This window comes from Brassica oleracea, chromosome C1, assembly GCF_000695525.1.
Source record: "Brassica oleracea var. oleracea cultivar TO1000 chromosome C1, BOL, whole genome shotgun sequence".
Lineage (NCBI taxonomy): Eukaryota > Viridiplantae > Streptophyta > Magnoliopsida > Brassicales > Brassicaceae > Brassica > Brassica oleracea.
The window spans coordinates 2,242,683-2,267,979 of record NC_027748.1 but is presented as its reverse complement, the minus strand read 5'-3'; the positions used below and the strand labels follow the sequence as shown (position 1 = coordinate 2,267,979).

General features: G+C 33.2%; 5 protein-coding genes and 1 pseudogene across 5 annotated transcripts; 1 reads left to right on the top strand and 5 right to left on the bottom strand.

Moving 5' to 3' along the window:
• Positions 1–2,001: 2,001 nt before the first annotated feature.
• LOC106304889 (V-type proton ATPase subunit c1) lies at positions 2,002–3,379 on the bottom strand. The gene is made up of 3 exons (XM_013741281.1): positions 3,138–3,379; positions 2,538–2,823; positions 2,002–2,451 (listed from the first exon to the last, which is right to left on the bottom strand). Exons 1-3 carry the CDS (start codon positions 3,211–3,213, stop codon positions 2,319–2,321), a joined length of 495 nt encoding a protein of 164 aa, XP_013596735.1. The 5' UTR covers positions 3,214–3,379; the 3' UTR covers positions 2,002–2,318.
• A 150-nt stretch (positions 3,380–3,529) lies between these two features.
• On the bottom strand, positions 3,530–4,981 carry LOC106304881 (probable ribosome-binding factor A, chloroplastic). Its single transcript, XM_013741273.1, has 3 exons — positions 4,575–4,981; positions 4,309–4,482; positions 3,530–4,058 (listed from the first exon to the last, which is right to left on the bottom strand). The coding sequence occupies exons 1-3, from the start codon at positions 4,914–4,916 to the stop codon at positions 3,927–3,929; spliced, it is 648 nt and encodes a 215-aa protein (XP_013596727.1). The 5' UTR covers positions 4,917–4,981; the 3' UTR covers positions 3,530–3,926.
• A 190-nt stretch (positions 4,982–5,171) lies between these two features.
• LOC106304870 (amidophosphoribosyltransferase 2, chloroplastic) lies at positions 5,172–7,087 on the bottom strand. The gene has a single exon (XM_013741264.1). It carries the CDS (start codon positions 6,999–7,001, stop codon positions 5,340–5,342), a length of 1,662 nt encoding a protein of 553 aa, XP_013596718.1. The 5' UTR covers positions 7,002–7,087; the 3' UTR covers positions 5,172–5,339.
• A 1,418-nt stretch (positions 7,088–8,505) lies between these two features.
• Positions 8,506–9,457, top strand: LOC106293370 (auxin-induced protein 6B). The gene has a single exon (XM_013729051.1). The coding sequence runs from the start codon at positions 8,627–8,629 to the stop codon at positions 9,053–9,055; it is 429 nt and encodes a 142-aa protein (XP_013584505.1). The 5' UTR covers positions 8,506–8,626; the 3' UTR covers positions 9,056–9,457.
• A 6,141-nt stretch (positions 9,458–15,598) lies between these two features.
• LOC106294650 (auxin-induced protein 15A) lies at positions 15,599–16,313 on the bottom strand. The gene has a single exon (XM_013730262.1). The coding sequence runs from the start codon at positions 16,219–16,221 to the stop codon at positions 15,898–15,900; it is 324 nt and encodes a 107-aa protein (XP_013585716.1). The 5' UTR covers positions 16,222–16,313; the 3' UTR covers positions 15,599–15,897.
• A 3,706-nt stretch (positions 16,314–20,019) lies between these two features.
• LOC106328946 lies at positions 20,020–20,724 on the bottom strand (annotated as a pseudogene).
• Between the last annotated feature and the right edge of the window lie 4,573 nt (positions 20,725–25,297).

The following is a 25,297-nucleotide window of genomic DNA, read 5'->3' as shown; positions in this document are numbered from 1 at the left end:
CAATCATATTAAGAATTACTTTACCGCACCAAAACAGAAACAAAGAAAAACAATAACAACATTATGATTTATGAAGAATATATTTACATATTTTTCAAAATATATAATTATTAAAAATAAATATTTTTAAAGTAATTATTTTTACGCGAAGCGCGGACCGACTAATATAAATCACACGGTAATCAGACGACTGATATTTACATATTTTTCAAAATAAATATAATTATTAAAAATAAATATTTTAAAAGTAAATTTTTTACGCAAAGCGCGGACCGACTGATATAGATCACACGGTAATCACATCTATATATTTAAAAGATGCATTCTCTCATTTTTTATGTTGCCACATCATTAAATATGGTTACCAAAAGCTGCTCCGTGTTTCTCTCACATTCAAATACTCTGTTTTCATTTTGATTTTAAATAGGCTTTCACAGAAGTGAAAACTTTCGCCTCATAGATATTACAAGTTTCACTGATTCAATGAATGCAACCACAATCACTCATTCAATAATCCTTATCCCTCATCAAATCGGTAGAACTCCGCCTATAAAAAGTAAGGCCTCATCCCTTGAGAATCATCCTTACAATTCCAATAGTATAATGGTTAACTCCTTTGTTCTACGGCCGGACATTGTTGCTGCTGCTCCCATTTTTAAATTGATTTGCTATTCCAATTAGCTCCGACTTGGTCCACAAACATGAGAATCAGCTTTAAATAGCTACACGAATGTTGGTGATGGCCTCGAGCTCCACTACTTCGATTTTCGTTTTTATTCAAACAAAATTCTCAAGCTTCAAACAAAATTCTCAAGGTTCAAAATTCTTCTTTCACTCCAAGAGAAAAGCTGAGGATTCCACGACCTTATGTTTTCCCTTTCGACGGTGCCAAATATCGAATATATAGGCATGATATGTTCCGATTTTTTTCCACCCCTATATCGGCAAAAGTTACTATGATACACATGTTTCTTACTCACGAAATTGCAGGACATATGGCATAACGACCTTGGAAGGTCTGTATAAGACGTTGGAAGGTCTGTATAAGACGGAGTTAATAGATACAAGGTATTGTGCTCTTGATTTAGAGTCTTTTTTCTCGCTTTGTTAATTTTAAAAAAATATGATTGGCCAATTTCATTTCTTAGATCATATGCAGCGACTGAAATCATATGCTTAAGAGTTAAAAGACCAAGCAATAAATGGTCCGGAAATGCTCATATTTGTTCCTAATAAATAATAAAGCTTATGTTACCAAAACCGAATATCACCCAACAATAAACTTAAGAAATGAGACCGATGAACACTAGGAACAACATTCCCAACCCCGATAAACACTAGGAACAACATTCCCAACCCATGAACACCATTTTCAACCCAATTGGATGGCTAATGTTTTGATTGTTATTTCCTCACCAAAGTTGAAATTTTCTTTTTAAAAAATTATGCATTGACCTTACGGCCGGTGAGAGCCTCAAAAAGAATCATATACATTAGTTGTTAGATACAAATTATTAAACTGAAAATGACATAACAACTCAATCACGATGATGCCATAGAAGCAAAACTTCAAAACAAAATTTACTTACAAACAAACTAACCAACCACTTAAACTAATAAAATAATATATCTCATACACATATCTTGCAAAATGTAAACTTAAAATACAAATGGTAAAATTATATAAAAAATAATAATCTAGATCACGAGTAAACTATATACCGCCGAGTCCTAGTTATTAATAAGATGATGTATTACACTATTGGTGAAGCTAGTTTTATAGGACAGATAGAAGAAAAATTCTAATGAGAGCTTCTCATTAATAGAAACCTCATCAAAACATGTGTTAAGGGTGATGCTTAACTAACTTCTATTTTAAACTTTTGCACGAAAACTTTTAAAATGAATGCAAAAAAAAAGAATAAGTAACATTTTCTACGAAACACACAATAAGAGATCACGATGGTTTGAGAAATCAAACATCTTTACAAAATAACTGTATTTTTTCAAATCAAAACAAATAAGTGTATTTAAACTTTCTCAGGACAATACAAGAATACAGAAACGTACCAAGCTCCTCAGAGCTCTTTATTACAGAACCGAACAATAAGAGAACCCCCTACAACCCGAAAGCAAACCACCGAAAGCGAAAAGGGGATGACGAATAGGTGAGTTTGCTTCCGAAACAAAGTTCCAAGAATCCAATTAATCTGTTTGGTTCCCGATGATGAATACTAAAAGAACGAAAGAACAAAAAAAGGCACACAGAACGAAAAGGAAGTACATTCTCTCATCCTGAGAACGATGGCAAATCATTCTCATTCTGCTCTAGACTGGCCAGCTCTAGAGGAGAGGATGATTCCAACAATAAGCCCGTAAAGAGCAAGGGCTTCTGCGAAAATAAGGATAAGAATCATCCCAACAAAGAGCTTAGGCTGCTGAGCATTTGCCCTGTACGAAAAAAATCCAAATGCACAAAGTCAATCACCAACCGTTACACATACATATTCATTTGTTAAGAGGAGGGAATAACAAACCTGACACCGGCATCACCGACGATCCCAATGGCCATACCAGCGGAGAGACCAGCAAGACCACAAGCAAGACCGGAGGAGAGGTGAGCGTAACCATCGAAGAGGTAGTAAGACTTAGCCTTGGGGTTAATACCAGTACTGATGATAACAGCAATAATCAAACCGTAAATACCCAACACACCAGCCATAACAACGGGTACAATGGACTTCATCACCAGCTCTGGCCTCATGACTCCCATGGAAGCCACACCAACACCACTCTTCGCCGTTCCATAAGCAGCTCCCATACCTATCCAACGAAATTTCAACAGATTCAAATCAAATCCTTATTAGATCTCTCCAGATCGAATTACCTTAGCTTCATATGCACAACCAAATCGAATTGAATCTCATATCAGGTCAAATCCAAACCATATCTTATATAATCGTAGATTCAATTGATTGAACCTCGTCAATGAATCCTATAAGCGATCAGTGTAGTTTACGAGGCGATTCTCAAGCAATTATGCAAATCTCCAGGATGAAGGTCACGAACAAGGATGCAGATAAAATGGAAACGAAGCAAAACAAAATGATGCGAAGAGAGAAGAAAGAGGAAATTACAGGAGAAGACGAGTGCGGCGGCGGCGCCGAGGAAGCCGAAGAAAGGAGCTGTTTCATCGCCGCTGAAGGTAGACATGTTGAAGCTTTTTGTGTGTAGATTTGGATCTGAAATCTGAGGAACGAGTCGATGATTGATATCTGGCGAGAGAGAGATGGAGCAGCGTGGATATCGCTGCGTTTTTTCTTATTTTATTTATTTAGTTTTTTTTTTTGTTTCTTTCAGATGAGTGGAAGGGAGCAACGTAGCTTGTTCTTTTAAACAACAGAGACGACCACATCCTTGGGCCTGGGCCTAGTTGTGAAGCCCACGTTCAATATGTTAACAACTCGCATCAAAGCTAAACAAGTGTCCAATCCGGTTTTGTTTGGTATTTCAATTTCAAAAGAAAATGAATTTCAAATCGGTTAACTTCTTCTACTATCAGAACAACAAAGAGGAGGGCTAATGAGTTATATGACCCACATTGGTACACTGATTCATCCAAATATCCGAAATAAAACATTTCTTCGGAGAGAGTTGAGTCCATCCAGGTAGCAAAGAAGCTGATCCATACTAGGAAGGAGCCATGTGAGCTATGTATATCGGTATTCGTCTTCTCTAGTTCTCAATTCCGAGTCATCAACATATTCCTTATAGTAAACTTCACACAAAACATGTGAAAAGATTACCCGCAGAGTCAGATGGTGCACCAATGTCAATGATCTCTCTTAGATGATTTGAAAATATGATGAGGGGAAATTCTTAGTAATATGCACTTGTGCTTGGTAGCTAAAACTGTTTGCGACCGTTTACTTTACATAGATGATGTCTTCGTCGGGGTCATCCACTCCCCAATCTTGATCATCCTCTGGCGAATCAGACGTTTCTGGCTCCCCTTCGCTTCCCTTTTCAGCTTTTATTTTGTCTAGTATCGCGATTACCTGAAACAATCTCCAAATTTCAGTTTTTTATAAACGCAGAATCAGGCAAAACATGAGACAGCTACTTGACTGAATAGCAAAAACTAGCAATATCCGGTTCTAGTTTTTCAAAGAAGACATCCAAAGTATAATCAACTACGTGATGACTATATGTTCTATAAATGAGATCAATCTGGAGATTATGTATAACTCTCGTAAAATGCAGGAAACATAGTTAGTTTCAGTGATATATATATATGAGAAGGCTTACCCTGCTTCCTCTTTCCATGGACTCATCCTCAATAAACCTGACCTCAGGCGTCAATCTCAACTTCATTCGCTTCCCAAGCTCACTCCTAACGTATTTAGCTTTCGATTTCAACCCCGCAATCGCAACGTCTTTCCCTCTATCATCCCCAAACACCGATACATATACTTTCACAATCTACAAACCCCCCAAACAAACCATTTCCAGCTTGTAACATATCTCTTTAAGTAAAATCTCTAATCAGGAGTGGAGAATTAAGTTTTCTTTACCTGCAAATCATTGGAGACCTCAACATCACTGATGGTGGTGAGAGAAGAGAGGTAGCGGTCGGCTCCAAGTGCAGCTTCGGGCAACACGGCGTGTTGCAATACATTGTCTGTGAGAAGCATGTCGGAGAGCTCCCTCATTATCTGCTTAGCCACCATCTTCACTCTTCTCGGGTTCGCCATACACTTCACGCTCCTCTGGCGCACGGAGAGGTCCGTACGGAGGTTAGCCGGAGCCGTTGATTGCGGGAAGTGGAACGTCTGCGTCTTGGAACGGACGGTGGAGATTGAAGGATTGAGAGGGAAGAATAAGTGGGACTGGTGGGCGTGGAACACGTTAGCCATCGCCACAGTGGATCCTTAACCTCTTAACTCCTCTGTTCAGTGTTTATCGGTCGGAGAAGGAAGTAGTAACGAGACAAACAATATCCACTGTAAATGTTTCTGAGGGTATATCTGTAATTTGCATAATCAGCGGTGACGTGGAAGAGTTTAGTCCACGTAAACCGATGCCGGTTTGAATTGAAACCAGGATTACCAATACAATTTCAATTTTCAAAAACTTAGCTTTAAGGCAATAGAACAAAACACTTTCAAAGATTCATCAGACAAGAACAAGCCTCTTGTCCACTCCATCTCATACCTCAAAATAATAATAGTAAACATGCAGCAATTAGGTCAAATGGATCAAAAATTCAACACGATTTTCGTCAACATATAATTCCATTAGTACCCAAAATTGTTTCACGCGCCAATCGAACCCGCGACCTATCGAACCCAACCTCCTTCGATGTTGTTAATACCTCCAACGAGACCATCATCGATGAAGTCCCCTCCTCCTCGCTTCACCTTGTCCTCTGTGGGCTTCACCGGATAGTTCCCGGTAAAACACGCATAGCAGAAGGTTTTCGAATCTTCCCCCAAATGTTTCTTCAACGTCTCAAACGACAAGAAGGCAAGAGAGTCGCTTCCGATGTAGTCCCTAACTTCATCGACACTCATCCTATTTGAAATCAACTCCTCCGAGCTAGGCGTGTCCACACCGTAGTAACAAGAAGCAACTATAGGAGGGCTCGCGATCCTCATGTGAACCTCTTTAGCACCAGCTTCCCTCAACAAGCGAACGATCTTGGACGACGTCGTTCCTCTGACAATGGAATCATCCACAACAACAACTCTTTTCCCTTCCAAAACTCCACGGACGGGAGACAGCTTCAGCTTCACTCCAAAGTCTCTGATCTTCTGAGAGGGTTCAATAAACGTCCTCCCAACGTAATGAGACCTAATCAACCCTTGCTGAAACGCTACCCCGGACTTAGCAGCGTACCCCAGAGCAGCGACAACACCAGAGTCAGGCACAGCGATCACCACATCGCAATCAACAGGCGACTCAGTGGCTAAAATCTCACCAAAGACATGCCTAGACTCATACACAGACCGACCGAACACGATCGAGTTCGGCAACGAGAAGTAAATATGTTCGAAAATGCACTGCTTAGGCTCAGGGTGAGGCATCAAACACTGAGACTTAACACCATCTTTGTCAACAACCAAAACCTCACCAGGGTAAACCTCTCTCTCATAAGTAGCCTCGATTAAATCAAGAGCGCAAGTCTCCGAAGCGAACACAACAGCTCCGTTACTCCTCCTACCCATCACTAACGGTCTAAACCCGTGCGGGTCACGAACCGCCACAAGCTTATCCTCGGTAACAAACACCATCGAGTACGCGCCTTGGAGCTTCTCACACGCGTCAACGATCCTCATGAAGAACGGTCTAGCTTTGGAGATAGCAATCAAATGAAGGACAACCTCGGTGTCAGAGCTGGTATTGAAAATCGAACCGTTCTCTTCTAACTCGGCTCGGAGCTTCGTGTAGTTAACTAAGTTCCCGTTGTGCGCGACCCCCACGGAGCCGAATCGGTACCCGGCGACGAAAGGCTGGACGTTTTTGAGCATCGAGGAGCCGGCGGTGGAGTAACGGACGTGGCCGATTGCGATGTCGCCTGGTAGCTGGTCGAGTTTGGACTCGTTGAAAACCTCGGAGACAAGACCGACGCCTGTTATTGTCTGGAGGACCTTGTCTTTGCTGACGGTTACGATTCCCGCGCCTTCTTGGCCTCGGTGCTGAAGCGCGTGGAGGGCTAGGTAGCAGAGGCGCGAGGCTTCCGAGTCTCCGTAGATTCCGACAACGCCGCACTCCTCACGAGGCTTCTCGTCGTAATCGTCGTTGTTGTCTGAAAGAAAGGCAAGTGGATGGTTTTTGATTCTCGAGGAAGAAACAACTCCATGAGAAGAAGAGAGGGAAGCGGGAAGAGGAGAGGAAGAGGGTTTAAGGAAGGGGCTGCGGAGGAAAGGGAGAGGCTTGGAGGGCTTGTTGGGTTTAGCATTGAGAGAGATGGAAGAGGAGAAGCAAGAAGTGGCCGCCATGGATGATATGGTTTGTGTCTTTGTGAAAAGAAATGGCTCTTTTAGGTTTTTTATTTTATTTTAATTTTGTTTAAAGGGTTAATTTGGGGAAAGGGTTTTATGACTGAGTATGTATAGCACACGTCAGTGAAGTGACCGCCTCACCCTCGACCTCGAGTATCTTTTTCCTTCGTCTTTAATTCTTTGCCCTTTGATATGTTTTGGTGGAGAATCTCTATTTTATTCGTGGTGGGTCCCGTATTTTGTATTGATATTTGTTGAACGTGTGTTTTTGTGGCTTACAAAATAGCTCAGATTCTAAGACGAACCGGATTGGATATGGGTAAGGTCGGTCGAGCCCACAAATTGTTTTGAAATATGAACTATGTTATGGGTTAAGAGAAAATTGGAGAACACCAGTGTTGTTTCAGTTTCAATTTGGTCAAGCGAGGTTAATTTATTTTGTTAATTCAGTTTCAATGTATCTGTATTTGGTATGATGTTCTCTCCATTTCTAAGACTGATGTTCATTCTTGGTGGTAGTGAGTAATGATGACCCATTCCATTCACTCACATAAATTGTGCCTTTTCTTCTACTTTCATTCTCCAGTGACCCAAAGATAGAGAAACAACAAATGGAAAGAAAAAGGGCCTTTGGCACATATACAATGTACGCTCCTCCTAATTCATTACCATAAAAAAGCGATTTTGTCCAGCAAACATGTCCAAATCAGGTATATAAGGCCTGGCAAATATTTAAAGAAAACAATTTTAATTTCCAAAATGGGCTTTCTTAACGGTCGTGACAGCCTGCTCTTAAATTTTATGGAAGTAAACCTTTTTTTTAGCACATCAAGGAAGTAAACTAAATACAACAAATAAACTTGAACGAATCAAAATATTTGTTTTGTTTACCTTGTACTCCTTCATTTTCGCCTGGAGTGTCACTTAGACAATTTTCACAAATACTAAGGAGTTCATTAAAATAAATTTATGTTTTCATTAATATTACATATCTGACCAATAGTATTTTAGATAAATCAATTTATTTATAAAATCAATGCATTTTGCATTTTAATTTTGAGCTGAAAAATTGTATAAATTGCATTGGTACTGTAGAATGACACTCTTTGTGAAACAAAAAAAAATGAGCTAAAGTAACACTTAATATGAAACAGAGGGAGTATCTTTCTTCATTTAAATATATAACTTATTACAACTATAAGATTTTTTATATAAATTTTAGCTGATACTTTACATTTAAAAATTAAAAAAAAAAATTGTTATAAATAATTAATATTTATGTATACTTTTTCTAAGTTAATACTTCATTGCACTTAAAAAATCTATTGCTATTGATAAGATTAAGAAACAGAAAAGAGCCAGATAAAAATAAAAAGCCATATTTAGAGTAATTTCATAATTCGACTAGATAGTTTCGAAATTTAAACAAAGATCAAGGACCATTTGAGAAAACCTAGCTGACCTTTAAATATCACACGCTCTCCCTCAACATTCCTCTGCTTGCCGAAACTATCACAAAAACTTGAAAACGCAACGCCTAAAAATGTTTTCTCTTTAACCTTTTTTTTCTTTCTCTCCTCCTTCGTAACATTTTCCAAAGAAGCAAATCTGTCGCTTGAGAGATGAGGAAGAACAATAAGATCGGAAGCGTCGTACGGATCCGTCAGATGGTGAAACAATGGCAGAAGAAAGCTCACATCGGATCCAACAAGGAGCCTGTTTCCGACGTTCCTCCAGGCCACGTGGCCATTTCCGTCGGCGAGAATCGGCGGAGATACGTCGTCCGCGCGAAGCATCTGAACCACCCGATCTTCCGACGGCTCCTGGCGGAGGCGGAGGAGGAGTACGGGTTCTCCAATGTCGGTCCGTTAGCGATCCCCTGCGACGAGTCGTTGTTCGAGGAGATCATTAAGGTCGTGAGCCGGTCGGACTCGTACGCGACGTTGGAGGATATCAGGAGATGCAGACACGTGGGGATGGCGAAGAAGCTGGAGTATCTATGCGAATCTCGGCCGTTGCTTCCTGGGATTGCTGAAAAACCTGTATGCTAAAGGCTAAAACCGGAATCAATTGAGTTTGCAAACCGGATTTGAATTGAATGCTTTGGTTAGAGAGACTTTTTTCAATCTCTCTAATTAGAGATTTGGTTTCCTTTTAATGTCTTTTTTATATTTATTTTCGTTTTTGCTAATTTGATGATTCTAGTTTGGCAGGGAAATTAAGGAGATGGCAATTAGGGGTTTGATTGTTTTTTTATTTGGTTTATCGCTAATGTCATCCCAGGATTGAAAGAAAGGTTGAAGGAGGTTGTGTTTGGTTAGAGATCCTCAGTTTTAGATTTAGATGTTTTGGATTTAGTCAAAAATCCATTTTTATTTTGTTTTTGGCTATTTTCATTTTGTATGTTCAGATTTCTGGATTTTAACTGAGGAAATAATAAAGAAATTTGAAGATACTGTTTTGTTTATTATTTTTGAAATTTGTTAAATACTTTAATATGTGACATATTTATCTTCATTCTAGTCATTTATAATTAACTCATATTTACTTCCAATAGATATTGTTACCGAAATCCTCTCAACAAAAATAAAAATGTATATACATTTCTTCGTGACGTTTGCTAGCACTTCTTTTTTACAAATACAGCAAAATCTAATTTGTAAACTTACTTTCAAATTCTGAATTACCGTTTTGCTATTTATTAAAATTAGCTTGAAAAGATAGAGAAAATACAAACAACAAAAGCAAATAAAGATATATTTATCCTGTATGATTGAGAAATTGAACTGGGATCAGTAAGTTGTTTAGAGCTTGTATTGTAAGGAAATCAGCTTCCACATATGTACTTAATTATTAGGGATAATTATTATCTGGAATATGATATCGATACAACTACATATGTTTTACCAAGTTGTCATACCACACACAACATAGATTATTAGCATCATATTAGCAAAACATACAAAATAGTTTTTAAATATCATTCTTATATATAATTAATATTTTGTAGGTTTTATGCAAATTTTATACTATTTTCAAACATATCAAATAAAATGATTTTATATATAGTTAATTGGTGCAATTCGTAAGAATAGCAAAGAAGAAGAAAAACTAAATTTATAGGTGTTAGGTTTGATAATAATATAAATACAAGAAAAGAAATGCAATTACTCATTCTAAAAATTACTCATTTTAATAAGTATAATATAAATATTTTATTAAAAATGCATGACGAATATTTATATATCGGGTTGAGAAATTAAAAATTAAAACTACTTATATAACGAGTTGGAAATTTAAATATAGTTATCATTTATGACCAAAAACCTATCAAAACATCTCAAATATTATTTTCGCATATATATTTTAGTTTATGGAAAACACACACATAAACTAAAAATAAACTAAAAATATATATTTTAATTATTATGCGTAATGTCATAATAAAAAATAAATAATACATGAAAAAATAAATAACTATTATATTATTTATAAAAAACAAAGATATATTTCTAAAAAAATGAAAAAGTGGTTTCTCTTTTTTACTGGGAACCCAAATGTTGTAAATAATTCTTTCCAACGCGTATCAAACCCGACCAATGAAAGGCTAATAACATTTTCTTTACCACTAGCCAACTCGATATCAAGTAAATAAAAATGATATTGGTTAAATAAAAACAAATATTCGCGTGATATTTACATTTACAGTTATCATTTTATTTTTACTATCAGTAGAATTATGTAACAACAATATATGTATTATGTGATGTATTTTTGTCACCATTTTATTATAATTTTTATAGATTATATAATGGTGTAAAAAATATATAGTTACATTACGTAAACAAAAAAAACACCCACCCGGTCGACTCTAGTATGTACTTAATTATTAGGGATAATTATTATCTGGAATATGATATTGATACAACTACATATGTTTTACTAAGTTGTCATACCATACACAACATAGATTATTAGCATCATATTTGCAATACATACAAAATAGTTTTTAAATATCATTCTTATATATAATTAATATTTTGTAGATTTTATGCAAATTTTATACTATTTTCAAACATATCAGATAAAATGATTTTATATATAGTTAATTGGTGCAATTTGTAAGAATAGCAAAGAAGAAAAAAGACTAAATTTGTAGGTGTTAGGTTTGCTAGTAATCAAATACGAGAGCGTTTGTTTATTTTCCTCAGAGTTGGGTATTAGGTATTTGATATTTTAAAATATGTTTCTCATCCTAACCAACATCATAATATAATTTAATTGGTACGGTAGACGTGGTACCTCCACCATATCACCTAAATGTAAAGCTTATTTAACGGTAAAAGAATTTCCACTTTAAATGACTCAAACAAAAAAAAATCTCCAGCTTCTAATAAACGAAGAAACATATGGCTTTATTATGAGTAATGGTTATCGCTTTTCCTAAATTTAAATCTGGTCACGAATATGTCGGTTAAATTTCAAGAGGAACAACAGAAAAAACAAAATTATCTAAACACAGAACTGTACATGCAACATATTATTGAACATATCAAAATACCGAACATAAATGCCGCGATCAAATCAGTTGACATTAATAATAATCTATAGATTTAGTTGCATTTTAAAATTTGTATTTATGTAAAATTGAGTACTCAATAAAAACAGTTGAGAATGTTAAATTATACTATACTTTAAGTAGACAACAATATCTTAGTAAATCATATGGATGATGCGTAAGTGTTCATCAAAGCACTAATCACTTTAATAATTTTACGATGTACTGTTTAATATCTTAAATATTTTAAGTTAATAACCTCTATTCTACCGTAAGAATGTTAAGCGTTTTAGTTTATGTTCATACCATAACCTTTTTAAAAGATTGGATTAAGTTGATGCACTTCTGCCAAGATTAATAACAATACGGATTCGATTAATCTTGATCTTGATTTGTTTAAATACCTAAATTGGGCGGAACCGATAGAATTATGGTCTGAATATCTCTAACTCTTTTAACCAATCTAATAATCCAGCCGACATTAAAAATCGACACATACATTAGGGAGTAATTGTTAATGCACAAGTAGAATTTGAACGTTTCATAAAGTAAGACACTATTTGCTGTAAGATCATTCGTTGAGTAGTATGTGTCGTCATGAATCATAATCCTTCTAAATGATTATGATTTGCTTTTTTGAAAAGTGATCACGAGAGATCATAGTGTCTGCTAAATTATAAACTAACGAATGACATTCGTTGCATTGTTAATTACAACTTGCAAGTATTCTATTCTATCACCAAAATAATCTAGTTACAATATAATTGGATTATATTCTATTATTATAGTGGATTATATTTCAATATGAATCTATTTTACTTGTCATCTAATTTACCAATCAATAGTTGTTTGATTATGTTGATATAAGCTTTTTAATACTAAGGTTCAACTGTACGACTGTAGACTAACAATATGAGTATGTTGTAGTGGTCAAGTAATGTCATATAACTAGATATAAATAATTTTGCTTAATGCTAACGGTAGGATTTAAACCAAACAATCCATATTATTATACTATATTTTCAGTGTTCTTCCTAAGCATTTGTTTAAGTGTTCCTCGTAATCCTGCGCTTGACTAGCGATTTAGCGCTAATGCAATCGCCGCAGACGATGGATATAAAATCAATAGAACTCGGAATACGTGAAAAAATCTTGCATCAATTATAGAAATCAACGACTATTCAAAACTAGAGTTTAAAAGCGTGATTAATTTCTCCATCAACTTTTAAAATATAAATCAATTATGCAAATGACTTAATATTTGGTCGTAGGACGTCCAATCTTTTTACAACAGGTAAATAACTATTTAAATGCATCTTTAATACCTGTACGGAGTATGGAAAAGCCGTAGAAGGAATCGTTTAATTGCGCATGCAGTACACATATATAATGCCGACTTTAAAAATGATTAAGGGGCGCCATATTTGGAAACAGCTCAATATCATTTGTAAAGTCCTTTTCAATACAACTACTTCCATTACCATGCACTGAATCATCTTCTTTGCTTTACAGTACTGAATGTTTGTAAAATATAAATGTGTATTCAGGTCATTTTCTCTGCTTCAGTATATGTTTATATAAACATAAAGTAGATATTTTTAAAGTGAATTCAACATTTCCAATGTTTAGCATTTTTCTAGTTGGATAAAAAGAAGTCAGCCCTTTGTTGAATGAGGAAATAATAAACTTCCACTAGGACGTACATACAATATTGTGGAATGAGACAATTCAGTGGTGATCAATCAACGTTAAAATTAGTTTAGTTTTGGTATAAGAAATTTATCCAAAAGATATTGGAGGGGGACTATAACATAGAAAAACTTCTAAGTATAAATCAAGTAAGCAAAATATAGTTAAACTCAAGGATCCGTCAAATTTTGAGAGTGTACACAACGTTATGACCTTTTTCATATGCAAGTTTTCTACGTCTTGGTGTTCAAAATATTCAACACGCGATTGATATTTCATTTTAGAACATTTTAATTACTTTGACAAAAAAAAAGAACATTTTAATTAAAGATATCAACTGATCTTAAAGTGAAAAAAATCTTCATTTATTCATATAAAAAATAATATTCATTTCATTCATTAAAAATCTTCATTTTAAAGTTTTAACGTAGATTAATGTTTGAAACTTACTAGCGTAACTGATATTTATTTTTAATGATTACTATCAGTTTAGACTGTTTAGTTACTGTACAGTGAATTAGCTGAAAAAAACAATTAGTGTGGTTAGTGCGGTATGATAGTAGTAATCTAGTACAAACATGCATTCCCGGCAAAGCAGTAAACAGTACTACTATTATATACTAGTAATAAGTCCGGGTACGGATCGGATATCCAGATTTTTGAAGGTATTCGTGATTTACTTCGTACGTTACGGGTATCTAATTTTCGATTTGCTTTGCTTCGAAAAAATATGGATATCTGGAAAAACGGATATCCAAAAAATAAATTAATATAAATAATCTTAAAATTTTGACACAAATTTGTTTTGTAATTTTTTTCCATGATATATAAAATAAAAATTAAAAGAAGTAGTGAATCTACATATTTTGTAAAAAATTTAAACTTAGTTAACAAATATAATAACACAAAACTTAAGAAAAAGTTATAATTGTCATATTTTTTTTTTTTTTTTGACAGCATTTTTTTTCTTTTTTTATGTAATACTTTTATATAAGTAATAATGTGAATAGAATTTGTCAAACCATATGTTAGAATAATAATTATATAATTTTATACATTTAAAATTTTAAATATAATCAAAATATACATGTATTTATATATTTCTGGATCAGAGCGGATATCCGCTTTCCAAAATTTTAATATTTGTGATTTGCTTCGATTTAAACGGATATTGATTTTTAGTATTTGAGTTGCTTTGAAAGTTTACGGATATCCAGAATTTTCAGATCGAAACGAATAACGAATCGAATCAAATTTAACGGATAAAATATCCAGCTCTAACCAGTAATGATGAGGAACTAGTAGTTATAGTTACTGATGTGTTATCTCGAATTGCATATGGTGAGTTAGCCATTTTTAGTTATTTACACATATAAAAACTCTTTCAAAATATTGGTGGCTATTAATTTCTGTCCAAACCACCATTAAACATAAATGGTGACAAGTATATGCTGAACGTTTCCGAACTAACGGATCTCGTTGGCATTTAAAATTTCAATCCTAATACTAGTAACCTTTTTCCTCAAAACGAATGTAGAAAATCTTATCTGGCTCCGTACGTACATGATAAAGTACCCTACATTCTCTGACAAACCCATGTTCAAACATGCATTTTCAAAAGCTTATGTAAATGATTTGACATATAATCTTCTCTGTATAAGAACCCTAATTATTTTGGTATCACATGGAAGTTATTTGGTCAAGTCCAAAGTTAAGGGCATCTCCATCCCTACTCCATTTTTTCTCTAAAATAGAGTAAAAGTGATTATGGAGTAAAGAATGTTCCAACCCAACCCCATATCTCACTCCATAATGAAGTTTACTCCATAAATGGAGTAATCTATTTTTTTTTTGTTCATCACTCCATTATAGAGTGGAAAATGGAGTAGGATTAGAGCAATTTTACTCCATTTTAACTTTTACTCCATTTTAGAAGAAAAAATGGTGTTTTACATTGGAGATGCTCTAAACATCGTTTTTTCTGGTTAATGCTCAAAATGTACTGAAATCTGTGAAATGGCTATTTAAATTATTTTGTTTTAGGAGGTAAATGACAACAACAAATTAAACTGCACTAGAATCAATAAAAACTAATACTCCATCCGTTCCTTAATGATAGACTTTCTAGAAAAAACGTTTGTTTCAGAAAGATGTATTTTTTGTGTTTTCTATGAAAAAATTGCAAACTTCAAAAAAATTAATTGTTTTTATTGAATTACTATTTATTTAAAGTTATTGAAAATTACAGAAAACGATACATTTATTATGGTAGGTTAATGTGTTTTCTTAATAGGTGTGAAAATATTAAAAAGTCTATCTTTTAGGAACAGAGGGAGTAGAAAAAATATAAACAGGTCGAAGAATACTTTTTCTTGCATTAATCAACTTCTCTCACAAAATCAAAATCTGCGAGGAAAACATTACATGCTTCTTTTTACAGATCTAAACCCATATAATCTCTATCTCATACGGGTTTCTTTCTTGTTAGACGAGTAAATTAACTCGTAAAAAACCCTAGATGGGCTTAAAATAGAAGAAAAAAAAACTTAAATAAGAGAAGAGTGCTATTTTTTTGTAACGATAAGCGTCTTCTTTTTCTTTAACCATCTCCTTCTGCTTCTTCTTCAAATGATTTAACTGAAGATATCATCGGATCATTGAGGTTAGGGTCTGAAAGACGAGTTCATCACAAGGAATGGTGAGACCCATGTCGTGATCGAATCCAAACTCTTCTTCAGCTCGGGTTAAAAGAGTTTGGAACTCAGGGTGAGTCAAGAAGGAGATTGGGACAATGTATCTGCTTCTGTTTTCTCCCACATAGACAGGGAAGTGTCCCTTTGGTACATCGAGTGGAAGGCACTCTTCATCGTAGTCTCCTCCATTTTTCTTCCCTAAGCTAGAACATCTCTTCAGAATCTGCTTCAGCATTGCTGTTTGAGTGAGTTTTGAAGATTTCTTCATTATAGCCATTTTTGGGTTCTTGAGAGAGAAAAGCCTTTAGTTGTGTGTGGAAGGAGAGAGAGATAGATATGGAGAAGGAGATGGGTATTGAGGAGTTGAGGAGTATATATTTATAAATAAAGATTACGAGAAGGACATGAAGACATGTGCATATGTGTGGAAGGAGAAGGTGGGAGCCAAAATGGCAAAGGCCAGCTGAGGATTTACTCTCATTGTTGGTCCTCTTTGTGACATTGTGGCCCCTAATTATCTCCTGGTCCTTACCAAGATACACCATAAATATTATATTGTTTTTCTATATTTTATTTTTCCTTTTTTCTTGGTTTAAATATTCACTTCAAACACGTATGTATGACTACTTGTTATAAAAATTATCGGTAAGCAAAAGAATCGCTTATGTTTTATTTTTCTAAACTCAATACTATATGCCTATACGCAACCATCTTTCTAAATCCGTTACTCTCATCCGGAGAGACAGTATACCTGTTTTCCATATAGATACGAGCTAGCTAAACTGCATCATTTCACAAAAATGGCTAGATTTATTATAGTCACTATCATATTAAATAGTAATATTAATTAAATTACATATTAATAACTAACAAAATATAAATTTTAATACTGAAGGTATTCAAACAGGTACATGTCAGCTAAAAAGTACATATTCTGGTAGCTAAATATCTAACAACCTTATTTATACGAAGATCGATTTCATTGGACAATAATTTTTTTTTCCTGAGATATGCGATGTGTCACGTTAGTTGAAGGCTTGCAGTGTCCAGTGGAACTCTAATCTAAATATGCGGTTACATCTTCGAACGGCTAGGTGAACTATATAACATCGATCCATCACTACTAATTTTATATTATTTAAACAAGTCAATATCGGATAGATATTATATAACATTTTACCGAGGATGATAGATAGGCATCTATCAAATGTGCTCAAGGGCATCTCCGATGATAATAGACAAAAATTTATTCTATAATTCATTTTAAAATAGACTAATTTGCTCCAATGGTTTACTCTATAGTAGAGTGAAATACTCCTTCCGTTCATAAAAGATCCATGTTATAGTTTTTTCACACTTATTAAGAAAACATTTAAAATTGTATTTTCCAATACATTGTTTTCCTTAATTAGCTATTTTCAATAACTTTTAACCAATGAAATTTAATTAAACACAATTGTATTTTTTGAAAAGTACAATTTTTCATTTATTAATGTCTTGAAAATGTAAAAAATGTATCTTTTTAAAACAAATTTTTTTTCTAAAAAATGGATCTATAAGGAACAGAGGGAGTATAGAATAATGTTGATTTTTCTTCCAAATATAAAATAAAAAGTAACATTACTCTATATTTCACTATATTATAGAATAACTATATTATAGAATAAACCATTGGAGCAAATTCAACTCTACAGTAGAATTATTCTATTTTAAATGTGAAATATTGAATAAATTTTTGTGTATCATTAGAGATAGTCTAAAGGATGGTATAAGGGAAAGCGAACGAGTCTGGCCAGGATGGTCTTGGGAATATTTGCATTAAAGAACCAGAATTTTTATAAGACATGTAATATGTAGGATATATAACATGTTAAATTTGATAATTTTCACTCTTTATCACATTACGACAATTTGTAGTTAGTTATTAATTCTTCTGTAGTTAGAAATAAGCTAAGAAGTTTGGAATCCTTTATACATATACAGTTGTTAAACAGTTACGAAACTGTCATAGTTTCTGTAACTAAACTATATATATGAACATGTAATATTTTTAAGGGTTGTGATCTCTCAAATAAGAAACTGGATCTCGAATTTTTTTTTACCTTTTTTTACTTTTAGAGTTTTATATTGTTTTATCTGTTTAGATACTCTCTCTAGATACTGCCGATGGAATTGCCTTAATAGGGGACCCGTTCTTAATATTAGAAATATATCAAAAGCTTAAAGTGAATGGCCGAAGAAAATGCACACCTAGAGCTGGAAATTTTAATCATTACCCGCGGGCCCCGCCCCGTTTGACCCGCCGCGGGGCGGTTGCGGGTCGAACCATTTGAAATTTTTAAATCGCGGGTGCGGGTGCGTGTCGAGATTATTTTGAGCGGGGCGGGTTTGGGTCAGCCGAATTTGAATTGCGGGTACCCGCCAACCCGCAAATTAAAAAAAAAAAAAATTGAAAAAAAAACATTTTTCGTAAAATATATAAAAAACAATAAATATTTGTATAATTTTAATTATAAATATATTTTTTTAATAGTATTTTTTAAAAATAACTATTATATAAATAAAAAATAATTATTTTTAATTAAAATAATTATTATATAATTAGAAAATAATCATTTTTAATTAAAATAACTATTTTAATATAATTAATATTACCTGCGGATTTGGCGGGTTACCTGCGGATTTGGCGGGTTACCCGCGGGTTTTGGCGGGGTGGGTGCGGATATAAAAGTTTTTGTTTGCGGGTCATGCGGGTCGAGTTTTTGAATCGAAAAAATGATTCGACCCGCGGCAGGTCGGGGCGGGTTGACCCGCGAACCCAGCACTAGCACACCTGCCTCTCTCTCTCTCTTGAGAGGTGTCATCGAAGAGGGTGATTAACTTTGGAATGAGTACAGTACCGAAGAGTACAAAGTAGAAGAAGAGTGATGGAGTGTTGTTAAATGTCGTTCGAGAGAGTGTGCCTGCGACACTTCCAAACAAATTTCCTTTTCCTTTTCTTTGCAGACACCCCCATGTGCCTCCTCTTTCAGACTTTCATTGTAGTTTTTTCCTACTTTTTCATTTTTTGTTTTTAATAAAAAAATTACTGTTTATTAATTTCTGTGTTTTCTGATCGTTTTTCTTTTCCAACGGTATGTTGCAGTTAATCCCCAGCCTTAAAAAATACTCTAAAAATACGTCTTGGTATTTGTAAACCAAAAGAAAAGGAAAACTATTTAGGACACACAAAAAGATGAAAACAGGTCTGAGTCACCTTTATAGCGAGTTCACTTCACAGCATGATGTCTGAACTGGGTCTCAAGTACAATAATGCAAAACGGAAATACTCTTTGCAAAAGGAACTTAATTTTGGTTTTCATTTTCTCTGTGAGATTTCACTGGTAAATGATGGGTTGCTTCTTGTGGATATCTTTTTGTGGACTCAAACTAGTATGATTCGGATCCTAGGTTAGATTATTAGAAAACGATTAAAATCAGTAACGAACATGATGCATTCCAATGCTAGCTCTAAGAACAAAAAACATGATGCATTCCAATTTATATTATTTTTAACTATGAAATTTGTAGATCATTTTGCTCAAATAAAAAAATGTAGAAAAACAAACTTTGTTCTACACCAATGAGTTTAATGTTCAACAATAAAATGATGAAAAATCCTAAGAGAACGAATGAATTATAAGTCTAATATATATATATATATAATAGTATATGATACTAAGGTCAAGTCCAACGGGACTGCAAAACGCCAAAATAGTGCTGTATTTGATGATTTTTCTCTCAATCACATTGCAAAAACAACGCCATTTTTGTGTGACTATATTTCTGTTACAACATTATTTTTTAATTAGATCTGATATTTTAATTAAAATAAATATACCATATTTCTTTTGTTATCTTTAACATTGATTTAATATAAAATATTAATTTATATGAAAACAAATTAAAAACTAGATTAAAAAATACATAACAAAGTTTAATTCAAACACAAGAAATTTAAATTGCAATATTAAAACTTAAAAATAAAAATTGCATACAAGAAAAGAACTTTTAAAACATAAGCGTAGATAAATATCTAATAATTAGGGAAATTATTATTCATCCCATTAAAATAATTAGAATACGGAGTAGAAACTTCTAAATCATTTGGTGATATTTGATCTTCACCGGTAACTTGTTCTCCTTGAACTTGAGATGCTTGATATTGAGATCCATGATTTTGGTATTGAGAGCCTTCTCCATGTTCTTCAGGTTGGTTTGTTTGTGTTCTTTTCTTTAAAATTCTTTTTCTCTCGTTTTCAATATACATACGAGAAGTTGGATCAGTTATAGAGCTTAAATCTGTGAATAATATTTTATTCTCTTCTTTCATTTTTGCTACCTTAACCTTTTGTCTCTGAATTTCATTTCTTTCAGATGTGCCTTTAGTAATAGCTTTAATAAGCTTATCATTTTGCTCCATCATTTGTTTAAATTGCTCCTCAGATTGTAGTTTTTTCTTAGCTTTTTTCATACCCATCGGTCTTGGAGATAAACTAGAAGTGGTTTCTTCGGAATTCATATTTAAATCAAATGAATTCATACCAGGAAATGGAGATGACTCAAGATCAATTGAAAATGATGGAGATGATGTAACATTACGACCTCCTTCTTGGAATGTTCTTGATGCATTGGTGTTGTTATTTGCAAATTTTTCTATGCCTTTAAGGATGGGTCATACATGGTCGAATTTGAATCCTCTACTGTATTTGACATCTTGCATGAGCAACATCTTTGCTTGGTTCAACTGATTAAAAATTAACAAAAAATAAATAAATAATCAAGTAGATAAAATAAATTTATTAATATATAAAATTTAATATATAAAATTTAAAATTTAGTATAATGTAATATATAAATAACCAATGTATTTAAAACTGTTTGGATATTTGTACAAAAAATAACCATATTATCTGATTTGATCCAGGTCTTTTGAATACAATTAGTTATATTACGACATATCTACAATATAAAACACTAATTATGGAAAACAAATATTAATGTATAAAAATATAACTATAGTGTTATTTTAGTAATTTCATTAATTATATTACCTTAACAATACATCACATCATTAATATTATTATTTTTTTGATGACTCTGGTGTCCGGATGACCCGTAGGACTCCGACTAGCGCCCAAAGACCGTCCGGTGAACCCCCGTAGGAGCCGCCGGAGCCCGCCGAGGGTCATCCAGAGGTGCTGGCCAGCCACATGTAATTGGACCAGTGGCCGCGCTCGTGTGAAGTGTCCGTATTGGGCCCGAAGACCCTCAAGAGCAACATCTGCCAGCGGTGGCCCTCGAACCCTTGACCTCCCGAAGAAGGGGCAGAGAGCGAGATAGTTCAACCACCACTGGACCACTAAAGCGCGGTTGGAGAGTCAAAAACATTTAGTATTAAAACTGCACTAAAATAGTGTAATTTTGACACTAAAATAGTGTTATGTGTTGGAGATGCCCTAACAACAACAATGAATAGATGGAATGACTCAGAAAAATATCTTCTATATATGAATTCTATCCTAAGGCATTACAATATGTTTTCGTATTAACGTGTCATCATTAGGAAGATTCTTAGAATCTCAAAAAAAAAAATTATCCATATAAATATATATTATAGTTTTTATCAAACTAACTATCAAATTGGTTAATAGTGTACAAAAAAATATTATTTCTTTCCTTAAATAAAAACTACGGAATTACCTAATATGATGAACACATATATGATAATTAATTATTATGAATAATACATATTTGATAACAAATTTTGTACCTTATCTCTTTTTTCTTATATTTTATATTATTAAAAAATTAAACAATCGTATTAAGTATATAATAAAAAATTTCTTATACGTTATATTTTGAAACTTTTAAAACGACTATAAAATACTAAAAATGATAAAAAATTCCATATTAAAAATTTTGTGATCAATGGTTTAACCTTTTTTTTTCAATCAAGATACAAATGATCATAAATCATATGAATATGAAGTCTCATTAATAGATATTCATATTATATATATATTAATATCATTTAAATTAAATTATATACTATATAAAAATATCAAAATATGTTAATCTCAATATCTGCAGTGAAAAGTTATTGAGATCTTAATATTTTAATTTTGAAATTTATATTAAAAAATCTCACATTACAAGTTTTGTGATTAACGGTTTTAATTTTTGTTATAGCAAAAATACAAATGTTAATAAAAATCGTATGAGTAGAAAGTGTCAATAATAAATATTTATATTAAAATATACTATATGTATATATATATCTATGTCAATATCATTAAAGTTTAATTATATACCAGTAAATAAAATGATTATTTTTATTTATTTACCAAAACATGATTGTAAATTAACAAAAGGTATTGATTTTGATTTATGTGCTTACTCTAATGTATATACATTTATATATACATATTATTTTTTAAATATGTGGGTTCTAATATGTTATTTGATCCTGACAATCCCATAAATACACTTTTTCAAATCGATGTGATTTCTAATATTGGAATCACTATATATATATATTATTTTATTCCTAAAAATCTTTTAATGAAATATCATGACAAGATTCCATTCACCTCATTTTGAGTTTGTTTGAAGAATGAGAGAAGGCCTGGGCGTTCGGGTCTTCGGGTCGGGTTCGGGCCGGTTCCTTTCGGGTCCGGGTCTTTTCGGGTCTTAAATATTTAGACCCAATAAGTACTTAGAAATTTTCGGTTCGGATTCAGATCGGTTCTTCTCGGGTCCGGGTCGGTTCGGGTCTATAATTAAAATACCCATAAAATACCCATAATTTTTCGGGTCTATATCGGGTCCGGGTCGGGTTCGGGTATTTAGGATCTGAAAAGGACATGATATACCCAATTCCATCAACTTTAGTTGAATATTTGTCATATATATCTAAAATTTTACAAAACAACTTAAATGAAACTATTAATAATTAAAATAAAACATTTTAAAACTCTAAATTTTACATTTTAAAGCTTTATATTACTTTAAAAATGTTAAAAAATAATAACAAATGTTGTTAACAAAAGATATTTCAACTAAATAATGAAATAATATATATAAAATAGAACACAAAAACATCATAGTTTTAGATATACATGTTTTTAAGTCGGGTACAAATCGGTTTGGAACTATTCGGTCGGTTCTTTTCGGGTCCGGGTCTATTCGGGTCGGTTCCTTTTTGGTTCCGGTTCTTTCGGGTAAAAAATATTTAGACCCAAAAGGTACTTGTAAATTTTCGGTCTGGTTCCGGATCGGGTATTTTTGGGTCAGTTCCGGTTCGGGTCTTCGGGTCCAGGTTAAAATGCCCAGGCCTAAATGAGATATTTGATCATTCGTCTAATATTTGTTTTTTCCTAATACCCTATCTAGCTATTATAATTGTATGAATGAGAGATTTGAACTATTTATTATAAGTTTTCTGGTTTATCATTTAATAACCAAACATTTCTTAGTTTATACATAGTATTCTATACAATAGTAAAATGGTAAAGTATTATATATATATTTTTTATCGGTGTACTCTTAAGTAATTAAACCTCAAAAGCGAAGACTAATAAAATAAGTAATTTGTTTTGTTGTTCTAGAATTAGATTTTTAGACCGAACTGGTGAATATATACTAGACAGACATTTATATTTTGAGTTTGCTGGTGATTTTCTTCAAAATTTTGATTCTTAGATATGTATCTAGAGTAGAAGTAATTTTTACAAATGTCTATCTTTTTTAATTGACACTTATGTAATTCACTGAATTCATAGAAAAAGTTAAAAAGAAACAAAACTCATATCAATGAAACAGAGACGAGAATGAAAGCACAGTCTTATAGAGGTAGAAAATGAAATTACTTATGGATAGTTAATAGTAAACAAATCAATAGCAGAAAACCTAATCTCTTTTCGTCATTTTACAATTGATGTTGCATGTCTAGTTTTGGTGATTTGTTTCAGCCGCAAAACTCAATTTTCTTTTATGCATATGAAATCTTAAAATAATTAAAACGAGTTGTAATACGTTAACTGTTCAACAACGATGATAAATTTAAGAAACCAACATTTTTATTCGTTATTTTAAAATCGATAAAAGTTATAACGTTACAAAATGTTATTATCATTTAATGAACAACATTAATATAAAAATCTTACGCATGTGGTTATCATGTACTACTACATGGTCCTGGACCTTTAATTATGTTGACATTTATAAGCTAAACAGTTTTGTTTTGTTGAAAAACAAAGTTCGAGTAGTTGGAGAGTATGTTTCAACCTATTTTTATTAAATTCTGTTAATCCGTATCCAATGAATAAAAAGTAGTTGAAGAAAGAAAACGAGAAACTTTTCCCACATGATAATTAGATGAGAAAAGCTGCATGTAAGGTAAGGCTGATGTTGCTTCCAATAGATGTCTCATCTACCTAAGATACTGCACTTGTAATATCAATTTTCTAATGAATCTCGTAAATATCTATGGTAATATCATATTGTAAGATCTTCATACTGTTAAGTAAAAGATAATCTTGCAGACTATTATTCTAAGATATGCAGGGACACTTTGTCAATCTCGTTTCCCGATATATATAATGTTTGACTGGAAGAAAAAACTATGTTCAGTTTGCATTGATCTCATCTAGAAAGAAGTAAAGAGCTAATTCTGATTTCGGACAGTACGAAATCGAACTTGGAAACTCATTCTTAAATCTCAATTAAAATTTAGCTCGTTTAGAATATTCTTTGGATATATAATTTGAACACCCGCGGGAGGAAAATATATATGCATCGGAAAGAAGAATATGAAACTTAAATCTTATCTAAAATGATGCGTTCGTACGTGTAATGCTCTGACGCAGTAGCGTTGTGTGCTGCTAGCCGGCTCTGTATACGCTCCCGTTCAATGTATTTTCTCATATTACCCCCAAAAAACGAAGGGAGAAAGCTGTTGATATTTACATATTAGCGTAAAAAATCTGATTACATTTTGTGCCTCAAACACAATCTTTTCGTGTTGGACTCAACCAGTCAGTGAGCTATTTTAGTCTTCAAAACTTAGCTTCTTTGGTTACAAATTTGGGGTTTTTGCCGAAACTAACCCACAACTTGATTTTAATCCCAAACCTATACCCAAACTTGAATCAAATGCAAAATTAACCTAAAAGCCTAGTGAAATTACAGCTCAACCCTTTGTGACCAAACAAAAAAATAGAAGTCATTTTTACGAATATAGCCCCAGTAAATCGTCTGAGTCGTCTGAGATGTTGGAAGTCGTCTGGACGACTGAAGTTTAAGTCGTCTGG

Excerpts from the sequence above, each read along its gene's own strand:
- LOC106304889 (XM_013741281.1), bottom strand. The coding sequence starts at position 3,213 with ATGTCTACCTTCAGCGGCGATGAAACAGCTCCTTTCTTCGGCTTCCTC. Across the intron at positions 2,824-3,137 it reads CGCCGCACTCGTCTTCTCCT|GTATGGGAGCTGCTTATGGA; the intron begins GTAATTTCCTCT and ends TTCGTTGGATAG. Across the intron at positions 2,452-2,537 it reads GTCGGTGATGCCGGTGTCAG|GGCAAATGCTCAGCAGCCTA; the intron begins GTTTGTTATTCC and ends TTTTTCGTACAG.
- LOC106304881 (XM_013741273.1), bottom strand. The coding sequence starts at position 4,916 with ATGGCTAACGTGTTCCACGCCCACCAGTCCCACTTATTCTTCCCTCTC. Across the intron at positions 4,483-4,574 it reads AGGTCTCCAATGATTTGCAG|ATTGTGAAAGTATATGTATC; the intron begins GTAAAGAAAACT and ends GGGGGTTTGTAG. Across the intron at positions 4,059-4,308 it reads CCATGGAAAGAGGAAGCAGG|GTAATCGCGATACTAGACAA; the intron begins GTAAGCCTTCTC and ends AGATTGTTTCAG.
- LOC106304870 (XM_013741264.1), bottom strand. The coding sequence starts at position 7,001 with ATGGCGGCCACTTCTTGCTTCTCCTCTTCCATCTCTCTCAATGCTAAA.
- LOC106293370 (XM_013729051.1), top strand. The coding sequence starts at position 8,627 with ATGAGGAAGAACAATAAGATCGGAAGCGTCGTACGGATCCGTCAGATG.
- LOC106294650 (XM_013730262.1), bottom strand. The coding sequence starts at position 16,221 with ATGGCTATAATGAAGAAATCTTCAAAACTCACTCAAACAGCAATGCTG.